General features: G+C 33.8%; 3 protein-coding genes across 9 annotated transcripts; 2 read left to right on the top strand and 1 right to left on the bottom strand.

Moving 5' to 3' along the window:
• The first annotated feature begins 6,985 nt into the window (after positions 1-6,985).
• LOC118051823 (fatty acid amide hydrolase) lies at positions 6,986-13,643 on the top strand. Of its 2 annotated transcripts, none has more exons than XR_004688102.2 (20): positions 6,986-7,493; positions 7,574-7,683; positions 7,787-7,847; positions 7,931-8,121; positions 8,205-8,334; positions 8,472-8,549; positions 8,638-8,785; positions 8,883-8,995; positions 9,084-9,159; positions 9,364-9,435; positions 9,901-9,952; positions 10,476-10,556; positions 10,650-10,733; positions 10,866-10,969; positions 11,152-11,244; positions 12,174-12,242; positions 12,664-12,728; positions 12,849-12,910; positions 13,133-13,281; positions 13,369-13,643. XR_004688102.2 is itself a non-coding variant. In XM_035062553.2 (20 exons), exons 1-20 carry the CDS (start codon positions 7,415-7,417, stop codon positions 13,411-13,413), a joined length of 1,809 nt encoding a protein of 602 aa, XP_034918444.1. In that variant the 5' UTR covers positions 6,994-7,414; the 3' UTR covers positions 13,414-13,643. The 2 variants fall into 2 exon arrangements, 1 of the variants encoding a protein (XP_034918444.1); XM_035062553.2 differs by having other exon boundaries at positions 6,994-7,493; positions 13,186-13,281.
• Positions 13,644-14,066: 423 nt separating this feature from the next.
• On the bottom strand, positions 14,067-17,717 carry LOC118051824 (phosphoglycerate mutase-like protein 1). Of its 5 annotated transcripts, none has more exons than XM_073412649.1 (10): positions 17,624-17,717; positions 17,070-17,132; positions 16,792-16,899; positions 16,589-16,668; positions 16,103-16,265; positions 15,747-15,825; positions 15,511-15,595; positions 15,079-15,198; positions 14,475-14,519; positions 14,067-14,393 (listed from the first exon to the last, which is right to left on the bottom strand). In XM_073412649.1, the coding sequence occupies exons 2-10, from the start codon at positions 17,127-17,129 to the stop codon at positions 14,288-14,290; spliced, it is 846 nt and encodes a 281-aa protein (XP_073268750.1). In that variant the 5' UTR covers positions 17,130-17,132; positions 17,624-17,717; the 3' UTR covers positions 14,067-14,287. The 5 variants fall into 5 exon arrangements, with proteins under 5 accessions (XP_073268750.1, XP_073268751.1, XP_073268748.1 ...); XM_073412650.1 differs by having other exon boundaries at positions 17,070-17,138; positions 17,624-17,700; XM_073412647.1 differs by lacking the exon at positions 17,624-17,717 and adding an exon at positions 17,476-17,609.
• A 4,469-nt stretch (positions 17,718-22,186) lies between these two features.
• On the top strand, positions 22,187-25,755 carry LOC118051822 (protein trichome birefringence-like 12). 2 transcript variants are annotated; one of them, XM_035062552.2, is made up of 4 exons: positions 22,187-22,821; positions 23,802-23,933; positions 24,322-24,571; positions 24,862-24,996. In XM_035062552.2, the coding sequence occupies exons 1-4, from the start codon at positions 22,280-22,282 to the stop codon at positions 24,868-24,870; spliced, it is 933 nt and encodes a 310-aa protein (XP_034918443.1). In that variant the 5' UTR covers positions 22,187-22,279; the 3' UTR covers positions 24,871-24,996. The 2 variants fall into 2 exon arrangements, with proteins under 2 accessions (XP_034918443.1, XP_034918442.1); XM_035062551.2 differs by having other exon boundaries at positions 22,193-22,821; positions 24,888-25,755.
• The last annotated feature ends 431 nt before the right edge of the window (positions 25,756-26,186 follow it).

Below are 26,186 nucleotides of genomic sequence, written 5' to 3'. Positions count from 1 at the left end.
CTTGTATCGTGAGCACTACCTTCCCACCCAGCCCAAACAAATGTAAATTGCATGTCAAAGCTACATGCTGCCATTATATTTTGCATCGGTATACCTTTTCTACCAATAAAAGGTATTTGATTTTCTTGTGACACACATGCATGTACATGTGTTCCATCAATCGCTCTAATGCAATTCTACATACACAAAAATATTGTTGTCGAATCAATTTAGTTGCACGTAAATATTTGATTGTACCTTTTAAAATATTTAACTACTTGTACAAAGTATTGCTTACCTTGAAATATGGCATGTATCTGGGATTCATTTCAATTTCCAATGGTATTGTCGTGAATTCTGGATCTACTAGCCTGATTAAATCAGCTGCTAGCAAGCACACAGAACGAAGAACCTCGTTGAAAATTATAGAAACGGTTTCACCTGAATGCTGAAAACGCTCATGCACTTCCCTATTCGACGCACCGAGAGCTAAAGTGTAGAGAAACATGCCTACTTTCTCAATAACACTTATCCGTCTAGATGGTTTCAACCCGTATATCGTTTCCAACTCAAAAGCCAAACTCTTCAATGTCTTAGCATCCATCCGAAACATGTTCACACAACGAATCCAATGCCCATTTAAAATTTCAATCAACCAGCGCATGCCAGTGTTGTATGAATTCATACATGGCTCTTTATAAATATACCTATTGTAATACATCGCTAGTGCTTCAGCCGTGCATATGACTAATTTAGTGCGATCACACTCTCTATGCCAAAATAAATCTCCAACAGCATCGTCATCCTGTTGATTTAGGTCATCGTGTTGAACCTCACTATTATAGTTTACATAACCATCACCAAAACTACTTCTAAAACCACTTACAGAACTTGTACCAACAAACCCATCAGACACATATCGACCAATATTATTCATAACATTTTCATAATGGTCATCAAAAAGCACATTAAACCAATTCGCGTCCATATCTACAAACAAAATTTAATATCAATTTCCAACTTGTATAGTATTGGTACAAAATACATGTTCATTGAACGATTTGTTTTGAAATTTTGTATCGTTAATGCCAGTCTTAACACATTCAATATTTTTCAATACAACAATAATTGTAATTTTCAACCTGCAACGTTACGGTAACATGAAAGTTTTGTCTGTGTAATTTGTTAACAATATTTTAAACAGTAATAGCGACATTAACTTATCCCACAACATATCTATTGTAGAAATCCCAGATAAGCGAACGTATTTATGGCAACATTAACTTAAGCAAAAAATATATAATTTGAAGCGACCCCTACAAACGAACAGATTTTACTTATAAGTTTCACATTAAATATTATACAACACAATCGTACATGTAACCCACAAAACAGTGTTCATATGTTGACATGCTTTAAAATTAATTGGTGGCAGCCACTTAAGGTTTCTTAACAAAACTAATTACCGAGAAGGGACAGCTGTATAAATAACAAAAAAATATATATTCACTTGCTTTATTGACAATAACAGCAGACCTAAAATCATTTACCAGTGCAAATTCGGTAACAAAACAATAATAAAAAGCTTTATGAACTAAAAGGCATCCCTAAAATCAACAACTAACCTTCTAATGGCAATGAACTTCAAGTTGCAGTACAAAAACAGGAAAAAAAAAACCTCCTGAAACAACCCTCACTACCGTGGGAATGATTGCAAATTTTATGCCCAGCCAATGACAACTCTTTGGAAAGATACTGCTTCTTAAATAGAAACACACACACATCACAAACAAGCTATATTTACTGCCATACGCATCAGCAAACCAATATTTGTATAATTACCAACCATTCAACCCAGCAACTCTCATTCAACCCACTATCAAACATGTAAGTAACTTCACAATAATTCACATCAGTAGCTGCCATTCAATTCAACATAAATTCACCCAATCAGCAACCATTGAAGTCAACATAAATTCACCCAATCAGCCATTCAACTCATAGAAAACATGCAATTCATTAAGTGAAAAACTAAAATTCAAGGCTGAAACAGCAGCCTGAAGACAAAGTATTCCAGCCATTCAAACTAGGCTAAAGATGACAACATGAAACCTCCAATTACAGCTTCTACAAGGTACAACAATAACTGTTAAAATCATCTCAAACATAACTAATTAGCCTACAACTACAAATACAAAGGCAGTGCTCAACATATGATACGTTACAATATAATAAACCTGGAAAAAACAGCAAAGGCATAACTGTTTGCATCAACCATTATGCAATTCTACAGCCGCAACAAGACTTCATGATCCTCACCCTTTTGTGGACTGTTCACTGTGAAAAACACATGTAAAATACAATATGTTAACAGCTTATTGGAATACAAAACAAACATGATAACTTTGCAAAACATTAAAAAAACATGAAATATGGAAAGCATGCAATAATTACCAAAACTTATTAAACACAACAACATTTAATTGCTGCAACATATAACACATAATAACATACATAAATGTAAGTTTTCCATATATCAAATGAAAACTTACTTCACAGTCTGTAGTTAGCCCTTCAATCGAACATTAATTTCAGCCACTGAAATTTTCAGTCCATATCATCAATTGTTGCCCACATTTCCCTCCTACTTCTAACCATAAAAAACTCAGTTGCAAAGCAATACAGCTTAATGTCGAACACCACTTCCTCAATGGAGTGAAACTCCTTCATCACCTCTTCTATGCTACATCATTTTTTATCCAAAACACTTGATGTGCACTCACTCTTGGTAGATACATTATCTATTAACTTATCTAATCGCGAAAACAATTGTGATCCCCTTCCGGCACCCCTTTTCTTTTTCTCATTTTGTTAGGAACTTTGTTGCACACCTTTTCTCTTCTCAATACTACCAGTGGGATTATTTGTGCTATTTGCAAAATTGACACCAGCCACCATGTTATTGACATCGGCAATGAAATTTGGAAGACTATCCTCCTTAGAATCGCCAATACCTTCCTCAAGATGAGGGTCTTCATTAACTGTGTTATTTCGCCTTTGACCGCCACCATCTTCATCCGAATTTAGACCCTGTGATGGAGCCCAAGCATACTGACCGGTAGCAACAGTGTTTGTAAACATGATATCATATTTACAACACAATGTTGGATCGATGCCAGCATGCCTAAACTTTCTTGCCTCGCGTATCTCCTACAATAAGGGACAATGAATAAAAAAATGCATAAAAAATGATGTAAAAACACGCAAGCAAACGATTTATAACAGCTCTAAACATATTGAAAAAAGACATACCTGGTTTTTAGCTTTTCACCATTCATCAGGAGCCAAAATTGTTTCAAGTTCAGCACTCCATCCTACTCCTGTTTTGGAAATCAACCTTTTCCATATTCTCCAATCTTTTTAGCTTTTCACCATTCATCAGGAGCCAAAATTGTTTCAAGTTCAGCACTCCATCCTACTCATGTTTTAGAAATCAACCTTTTCCATATTCTCCAATCTTTTTTAATTCCGTCCCACTTATTCTTTAATTGTGCTTTCGTTAATGCATGGCCAGTTTGATCCTTAAAGCAATTAATAACATATTTCCACCCAGCTTTGTCGAAATGTGTGTTGTGTCGCATACCTTGCTCAATTGCTTTAATACAAATGTCACAAAAAGCGTGCAACATCTCTCCACTCCAACAAGCTTTATCTTGTGATTGAGAATCGTCCATGTTGTCGGTTAAAATGTGTTATCTAATTAACAATTAACAGGTTACTTTCCTAGAGGCGATGTAAAGGACATGGAATGCACAATCTATCCTAATTAAATCGCAAGCTGAAATAAAAACTGCAAATTGATAACATAGACTTAACATAAGCAGCTTAACACTTTCATTGATAGGTTTATTTTCATTAAAGTGTGTACAAGCCAATGTATTCATTGCCTAAGTGTAAGAAGGCATGCTAAAAAGACAACGTCCAGGCTTTAGTGTATATAGCAATATTCAAGTACTGATTTGCATTGGAGTTTTGAAGGAATTACTAAAAACATGTTCAAATGGAATCCTCCTTTAGTTTTGAAAAATTTTCTCATGTTAAACACATCAGCTAGTTAAACTCAACCTTAGTCACACAGAAAAAGGCACATAATTGAACTCAACCTCAGGCCATCAACAGAACTCCCATGAGCAACAACACAATACATTTTAAAAAAATTTCAAGAACCTAAACAAACACTAGATGATAGGGGGATTAAAAATTTAGAACATGTACATATGTTATACCATCAAAGATAGAAAAGACAATTATAACACAAATAAAGTTGTCCAAATAAAAAGGAAAAGGAACACAAAGTAACAGAGCATCAGAAACCGGATGAAAAGCAAATAATGCAGCAACCACGCAGAAAATGTAATATACAATTCGCATAACAAAGTAACAGAATAATTCAACCGAAACATACATAATCAAACACAACAATAACAGAAATGTTTATTCTCAGACATCACACAACAATTGAAAATTAAAGACTACATTAATTGTGCAACCGAAACAGAGCAACTGACCTTGATTTTTCCTTTGCAACCGAGACAGAGATTGGTAAGATGCTTGGCCTTTAGCTTTCCAAGAGGATGATTTAGATGTTGTATTTGGTTCTGGCAAAGAAAACACACAACAATTGAAATTTTTGGTTAGAGAAAACAGTGTGTTTTAGCAGATAAGGCATGATCTAAAGAATTTTTCAGGTGAAGTGCGAAGAACATTACCTAGGTCACTGTGTCTTCTTCAACCGAGAAAGGAGTTCATCATGGTAGCAGATTGATGGCAGATGGGCGTGATCAACACTCGGCTACACACACTGGTGACGGTCTCTGTGAGAGAATGGAAATAGTGTACTATGGGTGTGTTTCCCACACTGTGAAATCGCGAGAAGAAAGACTGATTTTTTGCTTCAGGCAACTTTGGAGGAGGAGAGCTTAGTGTGGGAGGAGAGACGACCGTGCGGATCCGTTTGGACGATAGGGCTAATTAATTTTTTTGGTAAAGTTTAATGTGTTTTCTCTTAACAGCAGCCACTGGCAAAAGCAATTGCGAGTTGCTTTTGCTTATCCTATGTTTGGAACGCAATTTATATGGGTCCCATGTGATTTGAAAACACCAGTTGCTGTTAACCAAACAGCTTAACACAATGAAACGCTTGAAACGTGGACGCTCCCATGTAACTAAACGGGTTCATAATCATGAGGAAACAAAAGCATCAATATTCTAAAATTTTCTCAAGCCCGCGTTCAACTCCAATTCACAAAGAAAATTAAACTTCGCAGGAATGATTTTTCAAATGTTCGATTTCAGGTTGGTTAAGGGGTTCCAATAGGGTTGCAACTAACTGGCCGTCCATGGGGGGAAGCAACGATCTTGCGTTTAGCCGCCGCAGTAGCGGTATGCTTGCCTGAGAACTGCAAAGAAGATAGCTATTTACGGTGCTTTTGCCTTCCTCGTGTGTTTTCAGGAACCATGCGCAAAATCCAAGAAGCAACAGCCTGCGTCGTTTTATGATGTTTTGAAGACAAAATAGGAAGCCGCATCTTATTTCTGTCAATTCATATTCGAGAAACACAGCCTGTTATTCCGTCATGTAAAGCACCGATTCATTTTCCCAGCTTGAAAATTCTCAGAATGCTCAGTCAGTACCCTCTAATTTGAGAGCGAGTTGCGCCAGAACGTCTCCTGGATAGTTACTGTTTAAAATCTAAACAAGATAATAGAAAATCCCCTCTATGTGCTCGGTGATGACGATTCCTACTTGCTAGTTTATTTTATTTATCTATTTTAAATGTTTTTTTGACGATGTTGAATTTGGATTGTAAATGTGTGAGAATGAGAAAACGGGAATTAAAGAAAATATATAGTTTAGTTCTTTACGTTAGAGTTAAAGGTCTAAATTGCAATCGAGTCCAGAATCCAGGGACTAACTAAAAAATAAATCACTCAAAAGAGGAATATAAAAATAGTCGAGAGAGAGAGCGGGGGGGTGGGGCGGGGGGCAGTTGAGCATTATGCAAATGGAGACAAGGCAGCATTCAATGTCGCCCTAACAAACATTATGTCATTATCTATAAAGATCTGACACGGGGCTCATTCAATCCAAGGCCTGGATTATAGGTGGAATGGTGGATGAATTCAAGCTTTGGATTATAGGTGGAATGGTGGATGAAGAATACGTTTGTTTGTTTGCTGGAAAGTAGTTTTTTTTAAAAAAATAAATTTTAAAAAAAATAAATTCTAAAAAATGAATTCTGAAAAAATATTTTTTAATATTTGATAGTGTAATGGAAAAATGAGTTGGAAAACACTTTTCAGTGTTTGGTTATGTCATAGAAAATGAGCTGAAAAATAACTTATTAATATTTTATTTTTTTCAAGTTTATTAAAATAATGAGGAAAAAATCTTACAAATTAAAAAGTTGAATTAGAATGAAATTGAAAAAAAATATATAATTTTATAAATTATCTCAAATAAAATAAATAATAATAATCAAAATAGTAGAGATCAAATCTAAAAAATTAAAAAAAAAATGAAAGATGAAGAAATTAAAATAATAATAATCAATATTTTATAAATTATTTCAAATAAAATAAGTAACAATCAAAAGAATGAGGACCGAAATTTGATAAATAAAAAATTTCAATAAAAATATGATAAGAAAAAAGCAAATAGCAATTATAAAAATAAGAACCAAAGTTAATATAAAAATAAAATTTTAAGAGATGAAATTGAAAAAATTTTAAGAGATAAAATTTCAAGCAAATTTTTCTTTGATTGAAATTGACTGGAAAGTATTTTCTGTTGACCGGAAAGTATTTTTTATTGACTGGAAAGTGTTTTCTGTTGACCAACTTTTCTAATGACAAACAAATACATGAAAGTTTGGAAAATAGTTTTCTGGAAACTACTTTCCGGAAACAAACATGGCCTTAAATTTTTTTTTTTCCAAGCCTGTAACAATTGTTTCATCGACCCAACTCGAAATAAACGGCAAACCAGCTGGTTACCGGGTTGATTCGCCGGTCAGTCCAACTCCTATAAGGAGGTTATCGAACAATAGGAAAGCAACAGAAGTAATACATTAAAAAAATACACGAAGCTTTGAAGCATTCAACTACTAATCTCTATATGTCAAGACAGATTACTACTTCTATACTCTCTCTTTTTTCCTCATCCTCCTCTCATAGAATTCCACGCCCAGATCAGAAACATCTTCGTGTTTGTCTATCTATTCAATGATTGAGAAACCAAACACAGTTTGAGTATTGTTGACTTTGTTATATACAGAAAGCAGTTCAAGTCTTGCACATCAAAATATCTCTTTATTTCTCTTTTCGATTGATCATCAATAGAGGGGTCCTGTTTTGTTTTTGTTTTCCGTAGAGAATGGGAAAGAAACGTGTAATGGTGCCGGCTGAGGACGTCGACTTGTCCGCTGTCAAGTACCATCATGAAGCAATCCAAGGTTTTCTTTGCATTTTCCTCGTGAATTTTATTTATTTGTGTATATCATGAATTTATTTTTTTTTTTTTTTTAAATTACAGCTCCGCATTTGACTGGATTGAAATTTAAGCTGTTTGTAAAGTTACTTGAGACTCCGCTTGTTGGTCCTTTGATTATATCACGTTTGAAGAAGGATAACAAGATAGTTGAGGTCTGCTTCTTATTTTTTTTCAAAGTATTATGTTAATTTTTGCGTCATGAAGGAGACAGTTGATTAAAAGTGCTTTAAATGTTTCCTTGTTTGTTAATGCCAGTTGCTGCAAAATACTGTGATACCGGAAGCGCCTATGTATAAACCTGAATATCCTCCACAAGGTTTTTTTTCACTATACTGATGCTTAATGATTTGTTAGTCTCTACTTGTGACACTGATGCTGTTAGTATGAATGTGCTTACAGAACCAGAACCTGGCGTTGTCGTTGTGGATGAAGATGGAAAACCAGAAGACCGGGTAGAGTTAGCTGTGAACTGCCTTCCTCCTTATAATCCTGCCAGCTGCTGGAATGAGGACTTGGCTTCACCGTTTAGGTATTGGAAGATACGCGATTATGCACATGCTTATCGGTCCCAGTTTGTTACTCCATCTATGGTAAGTGGCTAAAGGTTCGGTTTCGTTTTTTTTTTTTTTTGTTCTTTTAACAAATTTCAGAGGATCTCACATTTATCTTGCAGGTTGCTGAGAAGATCATCTCAGTTATAGAAGAATTCAACAAAAAGGATCCCCCAACGCCATTATTGATTTCTTTTGATGCTGAAGAAGTCAGGAAACAAGCTGCAGCTTCTACAAAGAGATTTGAGGAAGGTATTGCTAAATTACATTTGATAATATATACTGGTTTCCATATACACCGTGGTAGACTTTTGGATTTATAGATAAGCTGTGGTAAAACCTAAACTGCAATTAATCATCTTATGTGCTTTGTGGGTTGCTGACTGTAGGAAGTCCAATATCCATCCTGGATGGCATTTTCATCGCAATCAAGGATGATATAGATTTGTATCCGCATCCATCCAAGGGTACAAAATGGCACCTCTTTTCCTGATTTCTCGACATATTTTGTAAAGATTCTTAAAAGTCTAGGTAAAACTTGATCTTTGATGACAGGTGGGACAACATGGATGCATGAGGTCCGCCCTATGAAAGAGGACGCGGTTAGTGTTTCTAGACTGCGTTGCTGTGGCGTGATATTTGTAGGAAAGGCAAATATGCATGAGTTTGGCATGGGTACTACTGGGAACAATCCAAATTATGGGTCAGTTCATTAAACTTCCTAATGGATGTTATTCATTATTGCATGATTAACTAGATTCTTTTAGTTTTTAGTTCTTAATTACAATTTTATGGTGCAGAACAACGAGAAACCCCCATGCATTGGATAGGTACACAGGCGGATCTTCCTCAGGCCCGGCAGCAATTGTAGCCTCTGGTCTATGCTCTGCTGCCTTGGGAACTGATGGTGGAGGTTGTGCAGTTATTTTTGTTGGTCTAGCTTGTGATTGGTTTTAACAATACACTAATTGTGTACGTTTGATTTAATGAAAGAAATGCAGGTTCAATCCGCATTCCCTCTTCTCTCTGTGGTGTAGTGGGTTTGAAAACAACATATGGTCGGACAAACATCAGAGGGTAAGCTTTTTATGATTGTTCCATTGTTGCAAGTTATTACCAGCTTTGGTGTTCCTGTATTTCTTAACAGTACTCTTTAAGACTTGATTAAATAAAAAAAGGGCAAAAAATGAATGGCGTGGATGACTTGTTATGAAAAGTTTAGTTTTCAGACACTAGAGATTTCTTTAGCCCTAACTCTTTCTTGGTGATATAATGATGTAGTTCCTTATATGATTATGGGACCGTGGCAGTTATCGGACCAATTGCATCTTCTGTGGAGGATGTCATGCTTGTGTAAGTATTTCAATCGTGTTAATGGATTTTACTGGCTAGAGAGTTTTCTGTAAGCAGTTAGACCATACATCTATCTGTATTGTGGTTGAGCAAGCTGCTGTATTTTTTCTCTGCTGAAACTTCACTTAGGTAACACAAACTGAGAAGCTTCTCATTGACTGCATGGCTTCAAAATATTTGCTAAAATGTATTCTATGTAGAAAGAGATATCATCGATTGCTGAACATGTTCATTACTAGTCTGCTACCCTTACTCATTAGAAGATATTCCAGCTGATAAAAATGAAAAAGAGGGGGAGAGGAAATACACTGTTTGAATTCTTGGTGTAATTTGTGGTTGCATTCATTATACTCGCTAAAGCCAAGACATGGACTTAGTTGATGTTTGAATTTTTGATGAAATGAACAGTTGATTTCAATGTTTTCTTTGTAAAAAAAATCACCTTACAATCTGTTGATTTATCAGGTATGCAGCAATTTTGGGCTCCAATCCTGCAGATAGGATCAGTTTGAATCCGGTAATTTCATAAAAATCATCATCTGTCTAAAAAATAAAAAATCTACTCTAGTCACTCTACCAGCTCGCCCTTGATCTTTTTGAAGTTTGACTCTTTTCACCACAAATAACACATCTCAATTAGTTTGTGTGGTTTCCTGCTTCATAAGCTGACAAGCTTTTTATTTCTGAAACTTGTAGAGATCTTGAGTTTATAGTCATCGTTGTTGTCTGTGTCTAAATCCACACATTAGTGTTCATTGTTGTTATAATTCAATCTGCTATTCTGCCTGTTATTAAGATTCATGAGACTTGTTTGCCTATTCTTTCACGCATTGTTGTTCATCTTCTCTCCATGCATCTTGTGGGAAACCTTAATGTTCCAAGCATATAGTTCTGACACAGATGGTATGTCCGTTGCACTGCATTCACATTTTTTTGACTTTTAACTGAAGCTAATGATTCCTTATAACCTCTAACTACTTGTTAGGATGCAATTTTCTTGTTATCTACTTTCTTTATAATGCTGTGCATGTCCTTTGTAGTCACCCCCTTGTTTGCCAAATTTGTCATCATGTGACGGTGCAGATGCTTTAGGATCATTGCGACTGGGAAAATATACTGCGGTGATTCCATTTATCTTTTAATTTTAAGTGGATTGATTCAATGTTTTAACAATCAAAAGAGTAGTTTTGAGTAAAATTATTATTATCCTGCAGTGGTTTAATGATGTACAGTCAACTGATGTCTCTGATACATGTGAGGATATGCTTAACCTTTTATCCAAAACACATGGGTGTGAAGTAAGTCCACATAATGCACTCCGTTTTAAATCCATTCTTACCATATAATCTGATTGGAATAATTGTTTTTATATATACACAAACGATCTCCTCATATACTGAGAATGAAATTTTCTTGGAATATGGTTCAAGATGGTAGAGATTGTCATACCTGAGATGCAAGAGATGCGCACTTCTCATCTTCTTTCAATTGGATCTGAGTTTATACAGTCACTGAATCCTGATATTGAGGATGGGTAAGTCTCTTGCCTCTCCTGAAGAGTACATTAATAGATTGACAACAGAACCACAAATCATTTGAGAATCCATCAAATGCATAATTAGAACCACTCAAGAAGATCATTGTCATTGCTGAATTTACACAGGTAAGAAATTTTGGATTAATAGTGATATCCTGTTCTTTCTTATTCTTTTGCAGGAAAGGTGTGAGGTTGAACTACGATTCCCGTACTAGTGTTGCACTTTTTCGATCATTCAATGCATCAGACTACATTGCTGCCCAGTGTCTTAGGTGGGGATAACAAGAACAATCTCTAGATTTTCATTTGAGATACAAAATCGATACATATGCTTTTGATACTTTTGAAGTTTCTAATTTTATAGCTTGAGTTTCTGAAGGTCTACATCTATTAGAGGTATCACATGACTATTTATATCTACCTAAAATGCGAATAATCCTTAATGTTCATCATGCTCCATAAAGAGGAAGTAGCTCTACTTCATAGCATGTCTTTAAGCCATCAAGATAGGAAACCTAGCCCGTTTCAATTGTGAATTTGCTTTGTTATAGGGTGCTCCTGTTTTGCACTTCGCCTTTTCACACATGGTAGCATTCTGACAGAGAATTCCTCTTGCTTCTCTTCTCTCCCCATTTCTTGCAGTCCCACTCCACATTCAAGTCTAGATGTATATAGTTGTGGAACTCTTATTCTTAATTGGTGTTCTCCACCTTCTAAAGTAAACCAAGCAACCAGTTAGTGGTAGGATGTACTTGAAGCTTTATCAGACACATTTCTATATCAGCTGCATGGTCTTGTAATCTAGTTTCTTGTACTGTCAAGGAGTTGTCAATTTTGACAAAAACTTTTAAATAGTAGATAGTAACATTTTCTAAAAACTCGTCTAACTCTAGAGCAATGTTACATATCAAAATTCGTGAACAAATAGATATTGATTCTCATTGTTGTCTTTCCTCATTCCCATTCCTACGTTCTTCATATTTAGGGTCTAGTATTGCAATTACTTGATGAGATAGTTTTATCTTTTATCTGAATAAATGACACGTGATATCTGGGTTTAGTAGTTCCGGCAAATCATGTAGCTTCCTATATTCATTGAAAAAAATACATAATGGTTATGTTAGGTGTTGTTATTTTCTAAATTATATGTTTGAGCGTTTTAGTTGGATGCGTTTCTTACTTTTTAATCTGATTCCATCAGGCGAAGACTAATGTACCATCATATGGAGATTTTCAAAAAGGTTGATGTCATAGTGACACCGACAACTGGGTATGCAAGTTTTACTATTATCAAGAGTATATTGTTTTTTCACAGTAAAGTCACTATATGCAAACTCAATCAATGAACCTAACTGGGTGGATTTTGCTTCTATCCATTAAACATTTGAGTTTCAATTTTCTTTCTTTGTTTTATTATTATTATTTATTATTATTATTATTATTATTATTATTATTATTATTATTACTACTGGTGCCATAAGAGATCTGTGATTTATATAAGCATTGACTTGCATATGATGGGAAAAGAATGTCATTTTCGTTCAAAATTGAGTCGTTACCTCAAGTTCTATGCACTTTTTGGAAGAAGTTGCTCCTGCTACACTTGTTGTTGATTATGCACCACTTATACGGAACCTCTGCATGTTATGTTTAAGTTGAAATGAGGTGTTCTTTTTCTTTGGGATTAACAGCATGACAGCACCCAAAATACCTTCTGGTGCTCTTAGCTATGGAGAGACAAATTTGCAGGTTACAGGTTTGTCCATTGATGCTCATCTTTTGTAACAAAAACTAGAGCACCCCGCAACAGGAGGGCATTCAACTAGTTTTCTTGTACAATCGTATTCTATATTAATGAATGAACTCTTGCATTCAGGTTACCTTATGCGCTTTGTTGTTGCTGCAAATCTTCTTGGTTTCCCCGCCATTTCTATACCTGTGAGTTGTTCTTTTCCCTGGAAAAATATCGTGAATCATTTTTATTTTTATTTCCATCTTACATATTCATTCCATATCCCATTTACTCCATTATTTCTCGTAATTCATGGTATCTCTTTGCATCACCAAAATCCAAGTGCAATTGGTAAATATCTGAAACAAGGACGATGGCCTGTCATAAGTCATGCGGTCAATATCTATACTTTTTTTTTTTTTATGTAGTTCTTCCTCGGTAAGCGCTGCATAATGACACATCCAATATGGTCAATTTTCAGGTTGGTTATGATAAACAAGGGCTTCCGATTGGGTTGCAACTAATTAGCAGGCCATGGGGTGAAGCAACACTGTTGCGTTTAGCTTCTGCAGTAGAGGTATAATTTCTTGAGGCCTGAGAAGAAATTGCCATTTACTTCGTGATTGATGTTTAGTCGTTCAATATCATATTTTTATGCTTTCAGGAACTATATGCTAAACCTAAGAAGCGGCCCGCGTCCTTTTTATGATGTTTTGAAGACGAAATAAAACATTGCATCTACCTTCTATTCCTTGTACTTCCTTCTCAGATTCCTCATGATTGAAAAAGACAGTTTGTTACCATACTTTAATAACAACTGATCCGTTTTCATATAAATTCGTCAACAAATTGTCAGTGTCCACAACTCGAGCAATTCAAGTCTATTATTGATCCTGGGGTAGTTCCAAACCCAAATATGGGTTTTCTTTTTAACATGAATCCTACGAGTACAAGTTAAGTAATGTTTATATCCTCAAACAACAAAGAAGTTGGAAGAACTAAGGACAGAATTTACATGCTTTACCTGCTTGATAACTTTGGAGATGTGGCTAATTAATCCATGAATGTGAAAAATCGTCAATGAGACCAGTGCCATGGCACAAGCAAGATTCACATTTATGTTTGTAACTTGAAATAACATTAGTAGTTTTGCGTTGGAGGGACATGTCAGTTTTATAATATATTTCTGTAATTTGGAGTGCGGATGATAATTATTTTTTAAAATATTTTTTATTTTAAAACATATTAAAATAATTAAAAAAATATATTAATTTAAAAAAAAAATTAAACTTTTTAAAAAAAAAAAACTTGTGAAACGTAAAGACATTGACCCAAATTGAGTGTTGATTTAACTGCAAAAGCTTTGGGCAAACGCTTTGACAGGTTTCGATTTCACTGTGCCCCGCCATGCCGGAATGCACCTTAGTCTTTTCTATTCCTACATGTTTCAAATAACATGACTCCCGACTGGGAATGCATCCCAGTTCCAGGTAACAGGGGTGAACAAATCAATGGCCACAGTTTTCCAAGAAAGCCAAACATATAATTTATAATGCTCAGATCAATTTCAATCTGTTCATCACCTAAATTGAATTGGGTGATTCCTCCTCCCCAACATCACTAGGGATATCCAGCCCGGAAGGAATCTTTCCAGGATAGTTAGTCGTTGAAACATCTGATCCAATCATACTGGAGAAAGAACACAAAGTCATATAAGAAGCTGTAAAGATAACACGATTCATTATACTTTCTTAAAGATTACCAGCTCACCTTCTGTCAACAATGACCATAGATCGAAGCTCACAATTAGCAAACCTGCAAGAAAAAGAAGTCATTTTTATTTTAGGAAAGGATTACACATTAAAAGAAATTTAATTTGACATCAAGTGCAGTCCAATTAAATACTGCAAGAAAGTTCCTGCCCTAAACTGCAGCGCGTATCATATTAGAGCATAAGATGCATGAGAATAAGTCTGGAGGGCACCGATAGGGAAGGTAAATATTTTCAGTTCAAATTTCATTGACCAAAATATACATTCCTTTTCAGCTCAAATTCAAGCAGAAAGGAAAAAAAAGTTACCAATAACTTCTAGTGGAGATTGCAGGGAAAAAATGGAAGAATAAATTGTTGTTTAATAACCCATGAAAAACATCAGAAAACTCCAGGAGTTCAGAAGAGCCATTGCTCGGTGCAATGGTAGAAGCAAGGCATGCAACCACGTGGTGGCAGCTTCAAATTTTGAGCAGCCACATAATGCAAAATTGCTAAAAGTTAACTCCAACTTCTCCAATGGCATGTGCACCTAGCAGGCTAAGAATTTTGTGGTTAAAGAATGCCATTTGTATGCAAAAGCTAAAATAGCAGGTAGCTTACCGTGTGCCCATTTCTTTCTTCACCAATGGATGACAGTCATTTCCAAATGCACGTAATGTATGAACCAAAAACCCGCTATGGGTAACAATGGCTATCTCCTTCTCTTTCCTTGTCCACAGCCTGACAAGAGAATGGTTGGGGCCCAAGGCACATGTTAGATAAATCTACAACAAATTCCACACACAGGAAAACACAAGTTTTTTTATTGAAGTTTTTTGCGGAGATTTTATTGCAAGATCAAAGCAACAATATCTGAAATTAGAAGTTCAAAATTGCAGACGACAGCAAATTGAATAACAAATAATATCAAGCAAAACCCATAAAGTGTGATGAAAAGCAACCCTAATTCTAGTCACTTAGATGGTGAAGCGTAGATAAAACATAAGAGCCTATACAGAAACAATGCCATATCAATGGAGAGCAAGTATTCACCAGTTTAAAAACTTCAGTCCCCTTGCAGCCAGTTCTTCAGTTGTCTCTCTCACATCGGCCTTCCACAGTACATCCTCATCAGTTTCTATCTGAACAGAACATCAAAAGGTTATTTAGTTTAAAATTCATGAAAATAACGAGGATTTAACCTCAACTAATTAGCCACCAAAGCTAACATGCACAGTAAATGAATTTATAACTGTTACTTTATCACTTTATCTTATATATCCAAGTACTTGCCAGTGAAAAGTCAACTGCAGGAAAAAGAAATTGATACTCGCTGACATTGTGTCTCTTGTCACAAGGATGTACACCCTGCAACCCATAGGACACATAAGAGAACTGTGTAAGGCTTTATTATTCTCTAGTTTCCATCTGCGCGTGAGAAAATATGAAATCATTAAAAACTAAGTTTATAGGAGCTTAAAGAGTTCTTTTAATGCATAAAAGTGAATGAACTTTAGAATCAAGGTCAATGCCCAATTTTTCTCAAATAAAGCATCAATTATTCTCTGCAGAACTTAGAAATGTGGAACTCGTTCAGTTAGAAGTATCTGTTATTTCAAGAAAAAAAATAGTACACTAGACATACAAAATGTTCTCGACAATCTTCTACTGCAATGAACGGTGGCGAATTGAGACTTGAAATTGCTTCTCGACCACTGTTTCCAACATTTGCCACCATTAGTGGAAGTGCATTCATCCCATCCGTGAAGCCCTCCCCACCAAAAACTCCAACAGCTGTTTGCAATGTCCTGCACGCCACATTAATCAAAATTTTACTAAAAGAACATCTCAGAAAAGAAGAATAAGGGAATAAGGAAGTGTCTCATGATCAAAAGTAAAGAATAGAAAAATACCGATAGTAAATTGAGAATATATTTTCCCTTCTGAAGCCTATTGCTTCTAGTTGCATGCATAAATGAGAATTTATGGCCCTCGTTAATAGTTAGAAGCTTGATTAATCTAGAACTTGACATAAGATCAATTTTGACCCAAAAAGAGTTGCATTTATCAACAAAAGAAATCCCGTCTATCCATACTGAAATAAGTGAAAATATATCCATAAAGTCACTACCTGAGCAATGGGGATGTAACAACTAATTCAACCCTCTTGGAGAGCCCAGATGCATGGACATGCTTCCGCAAATAATTAACCTATAACAAAAGCAAAAACTTCTCTTGTGAGATATCTTCCTTCATAGAACAAAATTCAGTTCAGGACTAGTATGAATCGAATGAGTTTCCTCTCATATGAAATGTGATTGATTGGTGTGCTACCTGCTGCCAGCCTAGTTGAGTGAGGGGAGCATCTAAATATTCAGGATTCAAGTATGCTTTATAGTTCTTTTCTCCCTCGACATTATGCAATCCTTGTGCATGCCTCACCTGGATGCAAGGTTTTGTAAGACCAAAAAAAATGCCTTGATTTCAGCGCAAAAGCCAAAAAAGAAGGCAATCTTTTACATTCTTCATTCATTCAGACCAAATACACAGCAGATTCATATCCAAAGTTGACACAGTAACGTAATTTATGAAACAAGAATCTCGATACCAACCACATGAATTGTTTTGCAGCGGTGCAATGGATACAAACTTGGATCTGGACCACTATCCATAACCTGCAACTTAACCAAGTAAAAACAGTCAAAGGGCTCCCCGGTTCAGCTTCGGGAGGACAAAAAAATGATACGAACTAGTTAAAAGAGCACAATCGACTAAATCAGTAATCGGTTTCATAAATGAACTACAATAGGCACAAAACATAGGAGCAAGTAAAGTTGAAGTTTCTCTAAGCAGATTCAAAATTGAAACAGGAATCAAGTGTAAATTCATCAACATTATCTCATAAAGAACGACAAAAATAGCGTGCAATCAATCTAAAAAAAGAAATTAAAGAACGGCCGCATTTCTCTACAGACAGAAAGAAAGAAAAAGAACAGAGAGAGAATATCACACGATTACCAAAGCGACGAATAAAGAAAATAGAAGTGGAGGAGATGGGGATTTAATGACTGAAAAAGGAAAGAAACAGACAGAGACAGGCAAGTCATACATGTAAGATATATATGCAATAAGGTTTTAGGGATAGTGTTGTGTTCTTAGTTCTTACCAGAGAGGGGAGGAGCGTCTGATAGTCGCAGTGACAGTCACTCCAGGATTATAGCGTTCCTGTTTAACCGCCGTTTTATTATTTTTTTTTTAAATTAATTTTTTAAAAATATTTTCATGTGGTTTTGATATTACAAAATCAAAAATATTTTTTAAATTAAAAATATTTTTTAAATTAAAAACATTTTAAAATCACTCTTTAGCGGTCCCTAAAAATGTCAGGGAAACCCTCCTTTCTTTTTAATTTTCCTATTAATAATAGCTCCACTGTCTGCCTGATATAATATCTCTGTGCACATCTCCGTGTTGAGTCAATTTCTTTTATTTTAGCCTGCTTTTAAGTCAACTTGTAGGGTTTTTTTTTAATATTTTTATTTAAAAATTTATTAAAATAATATTTTTTATTTTTAATATTAATTTATAAAAATATTAACAATTAGCGAAACAATCTCAATATTAACAATACGATAAATGAGTTGCTATAAGTTAAGGGTAATATAGGGAATGGACTCTAATGCATTTTTAAAAAAAATATATTTTTTTAACTTCTTACATTAATGTTTTAAAATCATGAAAAAACATAAATTTAATATCTTTTAAATAAAAATAATTTAAAAAGTATTGAACCAATAAACGAAGTGTCCCTAGAATATTATATTTTAATTATTCGACATGTGATGGGAATAATATTCACACCTTTTTTCATGATTACTTGCAAGTTGCGTATCCCTACTGCTATCATTGTAATTTTACTTTTAAAATTTTACTTTTAATATTAACTCATTAAAATAATTTAAAATTATAAAAAATAATTTAAATTTAAAAAAAAAACATTTTAAAACACAAAATCAATTCATAATTAATTGATCATGATTTCTCTAAACCAATCCAATTTAAAGGGTTATGTTTTTAGTGGACCTAGCCCAAGTTTGGGTCATAACATACTTGTACCTAATTTTAAATTGAATAAAAATATATCTGTATGAATGTTGGTCTGGATATATTGCTTAATTTATGAATTGATTTATCTAAAAAAAATAATGTAATCTTGAAATAAAAGTCATTGAATTCATCATAAATGATGAACGGGAATTTTTAAAAATAATTCATTCCTTGTAATTTTTATATCCTCGTTAATAAGTGAAGTGGATACCTTGGGATAGAATGTTATGCTAAATGCCAAGGATCGGAGAACCTGTGTCACCAAGTGGACAGCTTATACGAACACATATCCATCCCCATTATTTTTTCCATGTTAAAAAAAATAAAAAAAATAAAAAATAAAGAGAATTTAACTCATTTGGTTTGGACCCATCATCATTCGTTTTCATGAACTCCCCGAGCGCTGCTGTTCATGATTTATAGCATGATCTTGTACAATAATATATATAAAAAAACATAAATTAAAATAATTGAGTTGAAGAAAAAAAAATTAGAATTCTCACACTAATTGTTTACCAAGAGGAAGTTTGGAGAGGGCAGTAGTAATAATGTAAATTGTTAATTAAGCTGCAAAGTTTTGTCAATTACAAATGATGCTAGAATTTTTCAGAGCAAATAAAAAAAATTATAAATTGTAAGGGGATGACTTAGATGTGGCATTAATAATTATAAATATTGAAGTTAACTCAATTAAACACATGGTTAATTAATAATATAATTAAGGTGTTTAAAGTAAAGAGTACTGGAGAGAGAAATCATAAACTTATTTTTAACTTGGTTTGGCAAATTTGAGTATTGTATTCTTTTACTAATCTAAGCTTAATAATACAATATCCTTGATGAATACATATCAAGCCCTTTCTCGTCGCTTCAAGAAAAAACATTCTTCAAAATTTGTATCTATTTGGAGATATGCATTCTCTAAGAATTTTTTCACCTGAAGATGAAGATGTGTCTTCTTCAAGACTTTTTCTTGGTGATATTTATTCATCAATATCAAGAGTTTTTATCTAATTCTCAAATGCTTACAATTGTGATTTTTGTTTACAATAAAAGACTCTTTCAAAGAATGGATAATACAATTAAATCATGTATTTCTATTACTCATTTAATCGCATTTAATATATTTAAAGATGTTTAAATATAGTGAATATAAGAACAAATACTCTAGTGCTAGAATATGAAGGTTCAATTTAATACAACTTGGAGTATGGTATGATTGATGATTTTTAGTTTTTTTTTTCACTTAGAATAGTCTCCATATCATATATGTTTGTAAATCTTTTCATTGATGCAATTAAGAGAGATATTTATAAGTTTCTAAAAAAATAACTAGTCGTTTATAGTTATTGGAATAAGCGTTTGATTGGTTTATATAAGTCAAGCTAATCGATCGATCGATTTCTACACAATTCTTACGTGTTCATCCTTAATAATAAAAAAAAAAGTCGACCGGTTCATTTTGTATCATCCAACAGTTTACCGGTTACTGTAAATTTCCAATTTTAACAAATTTCTATCTAAAAAGTTCTTGAACCGATATTAATCTCATTAATGCATGCATAGCGAATCATTTAAATTCATTTTAATTATGCTATCAAAATAAGAAAAAAGATTTACATGAGCACTAAAATAAACATTTAATTCTAAATCTTCACTTATCTTGCATCTTGGATTTCTTCATTTTGTTTCTTCATAAAAATTCTTTATGTTTGTTGATATGATCTTCATATATATATATATATATATTTGTTTAAGATTTGTTTAAAACTTATTTTCAACCAAAAATATTATTTGTTTTATTTTTTTATTTTATTGTTACCAACAAAATATATAAAAACATAAATACATGACCGGTAGAAAAATAAAAAATCATAAATATATGAGAAATCATTAGTAGTTTAAGATTAATCTCAAAGTTAAACAAAGGCGTTGAAAAATGTGAATCTTATATCAAAGCTAAGATCATAGAAAAATTATTCTGGCGTCTTTTTTCTATGGAGGAAACATGTGTTGGCTGGTTCTTGATAGATTATCATTGATGATTCTCTTTTTCTCTCTCATTTTTTTCCTTAAAAATCATGTTTGTCATTAAAAATTTTATAATAGTAATTAAAATTTTTAGCATAGTAACTATAGTTGCATGTATTTGAGTATCGGTTTTTATTCTTTTAATTTATAATGTTTGTCTTTAGGTTTTTTGTAATTTTTTCATTTTCATTCTTTAATTTTTTTTTTTCAATTCTAGATTTGATTATTTTTATTTCTTATTCCTTTTGTAAAATTTTAATTATTTTCAATTTCATTCTTTAATAAAAAAAAATAATATGTTATTTTTTATGATAATCATTATTTATTTGGTGGCTTCTTCTTTTAATTTTTATGTAAAATTTATTTTTCTTTTCAATTTAACTCTTCGATCCAAAATTATTCATCTTCTCATTAGTTTTTTTTTAAATTTATTTCTCGTTCTTTTAATTGTTTTTTTTCTTTTGAATCTTTTAATATAATTATTTTTTTTAATTTTATTATTTGATTTATTTAAAGTTAGGTTTTGTGGTTTTTTCAAGTTTGGAGCTTATAATCAAATGGCCTAAGTCACGAGTTTTACAAGCTAACAAGGGTTGATATCTTTTTTTTATTATTTTCATTTGCTTTTTATTTCTATCTCATTATTCAATATTTATTTTTTTACAAAATAAGCTTTGTTGTTTTTTTCATTTTCATTTCTACAAAGTTATCTCAATCTATAACTTGAATTATGATTTTGAGGGTAACCCGTGTGACTTGTTTTTTTTTTTTTTTCCTTTTATGTGGTTGATTTTTTTTGTAATTTTATCATTTATTATTTGATTTCCTTATAATTAAGTTTTGTAGTTTTTTCATATTTGATGTTTATAATCAAATAGCCTAAGCCATATATTTTAACAATGCTTTTTTTTTTTTTTAAAAAAAAATTGAGTTTTGTGATTTTTTTTTATTTTTTTTTATTGAATTATTTTAATCTCATAACCTAACTCGAAGGCATAGCTTGGGTGAGCTCAAGCTTTTTATTTTAGCTTATAATTGCTATTTTTCAATATTTTTATATGATTGATTTTTTTTTAATTTCATCCTTCAACATTTGATTAGTTAAAAATTAGATTTCATATTTTTTTTATATAGATTTGATGTTTTTAGTCAAATAACTCAGTCATTAATTTAATAGGTTAACACAAATTAACGTTATTTTTTTCATTTAACATTAATTTTTTTTTTATTTAAAATATGCTTATATCGACCGAACATTATTTTTTTTCTTAAATTTTTTTATCTAACCCGAATTGTTATGAAGTATAAGTTACTTAACTAAAAATCTATTTATTTTTGCATTTTAAATATATTTTTAAAAAATATTGATTTTTTTTATTTACTTCAATTTTTTATATATTTTTAAATTTTTTTAATATGTTAATATAAAAAATAATTTTTTTAAAGTAAAAAAAATATATTATTTAAATACATTTTTTTTTTAAATGATAGGTGTAAACTATAAAGGCAAGCAATCAGGAGAAGAGTGACAGATCGTTCGCGATGAAACATCGTGTCGCTGACCACGAAGCTACATGTCGGTTTCGTCTTAAAAAACAGAGCTTTGAGATGGAAGGCCAGAGTGAAATCTGAAAAGACCAACACCTTTCTTTTCGCATAACCTATTGACGGTGGTGGATCCAAAATGCCACCAAAACTCCCACCAGCACTCCCATACTTGATCCTCCTCTCCTTCCTCTTCTTCTACCTCTACTCCATTTCTCTCCTCCCTCACTCCACCACCACCACCACCGCCACCACAACAACAACAACAAAAACAAGGACAACTTCCTGTAATCTCTTCAAAGGCAACTGGGTCCTAGACCGCACCAAATCCACAAAGCCTCTTTACGATGAGTCCTGCCCATTTCACAGAAATGCATGGAATTGCCTTAGAAACCAGAGAGAAAACATGGGTTTGATTAATTCTTGGAGATGGGTACCTAAAGATTGTGAGTTGCCAAAGATTGATCCTGAGAGGTTTCTTGAGTTGATGAGGAATAGGAATATCGGATTGGTTGGAGATTCTTTGAATGAGAATTTTTTGGTTTCTTTCTTGTGTATTCTTAGAGTTGCTGATGGCAATGCTAAGAAGTGGAAAAGGAAAGGAGCTTGGAGAGGTGCTTATTTCCCTAAGTTCAATGTCACCGTTGCTTATCACCGGGCTGTTTTGCTTTCCAAATATGAGTAAGGCTTTTTAAATGCCTGTTTCTGTTTATTTTGTCATTTGGTTTTACTGCTTGGTTGATAATGCATTGTGGATGTTATTGTTTTGAACTAAATGTAGCGCTTGAATTTAGGAGCAGTTTAGCTAAAGGAATAGACTTGTAGCCATATATATCTTCTAGATAGAGTGGGACAGGGTGTGGTGTTTTAGGCCCATGCAGGGGAATAATGGATTTACGTCAATCAAAGAACTAAACTTTGCATGCTATAAAACTAGTGAGATTGATTCGCATAATGCTGGTTATCGAGACCAGGCTTCGTGAAAGGTGCTTCATATTTTCTTATCCAAGTGGTATTTTGATACATAACAGTGTCCTAATTTGGATTCCGGGAAAACATATTTTAGCTTCACAGGTTTCAAACAGATTTTGATCAAGTACCCTGATGGATTACTGGTTGTTATTGATGAAATTGTTTGATGTCCCAAACTGTTGCTCAAAGCTGCGCTACCCTATGATTGCAATATCCATGTTCACTTTTGAGAGCTGCTAAAGTCTCTATGGGATACAGTTCATCACCAAAGAATTGGATACTTGGGATTTTCAAGTATATTTAAATCACTCAGTTAGAATAGTTCAAAGAGAATGCAACTTATGCTGGAAACCATTGGTGCAACCTACATCAGTTTATTTTCTGTCCCTTATTGCAGTGGATTTTCCATTGATTTAACTTGGGATTGAATTGGGCTTGACAGTTTGATTTGTTCATACTATGTTTGTTTGAACTCATATTTCATGTTTGTGGGGATATTAACAGCCTTGTAAGTGAACAGCGATTTTTTTTCTTATTTAGTTGTGTGCACTCTCTGCTTTGGTTCTGTTTTGTTGATAGTCATATGAGTCATGTCTGCTAAACCTTAATCTTTAAATGGTTCCTTAACTTATCATTTTGGAAAGTTTGAAAATGACGATCTCACTTGCTCATAACTTGATCAAATAAAGGTGGCAGCCAAAACAGCCTACTGTGAATGATGGACAGAAGGGAATATATCGTGTAGATGTTGATATACCTGCAGAAGATTGGGCCACCATCACCGACTACTATGATGTTCTCATCTTTAATACTGGTCATTGGTAATTTCCTTTTCCTCTCTGAAATTTAGGAAAACGTTGGAAATGAATTGATCTTTTCATCCTGTAATGCTTTGACATTGCATATGCATGATTTGGATTTAAAAGAAGCTTGGTTGATTGAATTAAAAAGGCATTTTGGTTTTTCCAAAACCTAATATTTTGGGGGTTCACATAGTTTTTTTTTGCTTTCGAGGCCTTAATTTTGCTGCACCTGGCACAGATATGTTTTCTCATTTTCCTGTTACAAGTAAAACAAAAGCATGCAAAGGTTATTCTGGCAGCTTGTTTACTCTCAACCTTCTTCCCTTGCATTAATTTTGATGCTTTCATTTGTTAGCTAGTACTATATTTATTGTGGTATCTTTAACATATGGTCTGGTCTTACTAGGTGGGGTTATGACAAATTCCCAAAAGAGACGCCTCTTGTTTTCTATCGTGCTGGGCAACCAATACTTCCTCCCCTTGGATTGTTTGAAGGACTTAAAGTTGTTCTTGAGAGTATGGTCTCATACATTCAAAGAGAATTTCCTCGCAAGACACTCAAGTTTTGGCGGTTGCAATCGCCACGCCATTTTTATGGTGGTGAGTGGAATCAAAATGGCAGTTGCTTGCTTGATGAGCCCCTTAAGGAACATGAGGTAATACATTGATGACAGCTATTTACTCTTTACATTTCATTCCCATGTCATTTTGATGATAATTAGTTTTTGTTGTGGCCCCTATCCAAATCAAGCTCATAGTCTTTCATCAAATTTGTTTGAATGTGCTGAAATGTTATGACAATTGTTCAAATCTTGAACTAGATATTCTGAGATGAAAACTTTCTCCTTTGACACCTTCACCTGCTGACGTGTTTCCATATATATATGTGTGTGTGTGTGAATGTATGTATAATTTTTTTTCCTCTTTCTTTATTTCCTTGCTGAAGAGATTTTGATACCGATACCTGCACAGCTGGACTTGTGGTTTGACCCCAGCAACAATGGAGTGAATACAGAGGCAAGGAAGATAAATCACGTTATTGAAGAGACGCTGCAAGGTACAGATATCCGATTGCTGGATCTTACTCATTTGAGTGAGTTTAGGGCAGATGCCCACCCAGCGATTTGGTTGGGAAAGAAGGATGCTGTGGCAATATGGGGTCAGGACTGCATGCATTGGTGCCTACCTGGGGTCCCGGACACATGGGTTGATATCTTCTCAGGGCTGATTCACAATAGCTTGCAGATGGGGTGGTGAACCGTGAGTAGGATATTGTAAAATCTCAGATTTCCTTGTGCAGATATTATATGACACACTTAAGCTGAGTGGCAGCTGCAATTTCATGGAGACCAGGTTGTTAGAATCTGTTTATCGGCATACCAGGCTAAAGACAAGTCTTCATGGAGATATATGCTGATGGACAAAGGTTGCTGCTCTGTTCTTTCTCGGAATTTTTGAACAGAAATGAATTGATTCACAGTGTAAAAGAGAAGGAGAAAGATGAAAGAAGAAGAGAGAAATCATAGAAAATTATTTTTGCAGGTGGGGAAGGTGGTTCTGAGGCGTACTTAATATTGCATCATGCTTCCACTAGATCTATGTTTTTAATTTAGAAAGTCATCTTTATTCCATTATTCATTTCTTTTCTTTTTTATCCAATTCATTTTATTCCCTTATGATATATATTTTTTTTCTTTTCAACGCATACAATTTGACCTTAGCATAGTCACAAATTCTGTTCTGAGCAACCACACTGCTTTTGAGCTCCCAGGTTCCTGTATCGTTAAGTTTAAGTGTTTGGTTCATCATGAATGTGGCATAGTTGATTTCTTTCTCCAAAGAGTTTTTCCTTGTACTTGCCATTTAATGCCTTGTTCCGTTATATTGATTTCTAGCTTGCTGTTTGCCTAGCACAGCAATTGCTGATCTTCTATTCCAATTCTAAACTAGCTCACGTGACCTATCGGTTTAAACCCCTTTTTTTTTTTCCTGGCAATGTAGCTTGGTTTATACGATGGAATTGTTGGAGGAGGAGTATTGCCTCCATTCCTAAATTCAAGTCTTTCTGGGATTCGAACATAAAACCTTCAAGACCCAATTTAACCAGTTGACTGACGTGTGTCCATTGTAAATGGAAGGGCATTCCATTAGCATCATCCATGATTCATCTTTATAAATCACACGATTTCTTATGGTGTTGAAGTCAAAACTTCAATAGAACTTGAGCAAACCAAATTCCAGACGCTGCACTGGCTCTACTTGCATGTGACG

This window comes from Populus alba, chromosome 11 (genome assembly GCF_005239225.2).
Source record: "Populus alba chromosome 11, ASM523922v2, whole genome shotgun sequence".
In the NCBI taxonomy this organism is placed as follows: Eukaryota; Viridiplantae; Streptophyta; class Magnoliopsida; order Malpighiales; family Salicaceae; genus Populus; species Populus alba.
This window is presented reverse-complemented; position numbering and strand designations above follow the sequence as displayed.

Coding starts and splice junctions, on each gene's coding strand:
- LOC118051823 (XM_035062553.2), top strand. CDS start 7,415: ATGGGAAAGAAACGTGTAATGGTGCCGGCTGAGGACGTCGACTTGTCC. Junction 7,848..7,930: donor ACCTGAATATCCTCCACAAG/GTTTTTTTTCAC, acceptor ATGTGCTTACAG/AACCAGAACCTGGCGTTGTC. Junction 8,550..8,637: donor GTATCCGCATCCATCCAAGG/GTACAAAATGGC, acceptor CTTTGATGACAG/GTGGGACAACATGGATGCAT.
- LOC118051824 (XM_073412646.1), bottom strand. CDS start 17,568: ATGTATGACTTGCCTGTCTCTGTCTGTTTCTTTCCTTTTTCAGTCATT. Junction 15,826..16,102: donor AAGATTGTCGAGAACATTTT/GTATGTCTAGTG, acceptor TATGGGTTGCAG/GGTGTACATCCTTGTGACAA. Junction 14,520..15,078: donor AAGAAAGAAATGGGCACACG/GTAAGCTACCTG, acceptor TTTTTCTTGCAG/GTTTGCTAATTGTGAGCTTC.
- LOC118051822 (XM_035062551.2), top strand. CDS start 22,280: ATGCCACCAAAACTCCCACCAGCACTCCCATACTTGATCCTCCTCTCC. Junction 22,822..23,801: donor GTTTTGCTTTCCAAATATGA/GTAAGGCTTTTT, acceptor GATCAAATAAAG/GTGGCAGCCAAAACAGCCTA. Junction 23,934..24,321: donor ATCTTTAATACTGGTCATTG/GTAATTTCCTTT, acceptor TGGTCTTACTAG/GTGGGGTTATGACAAATTCC.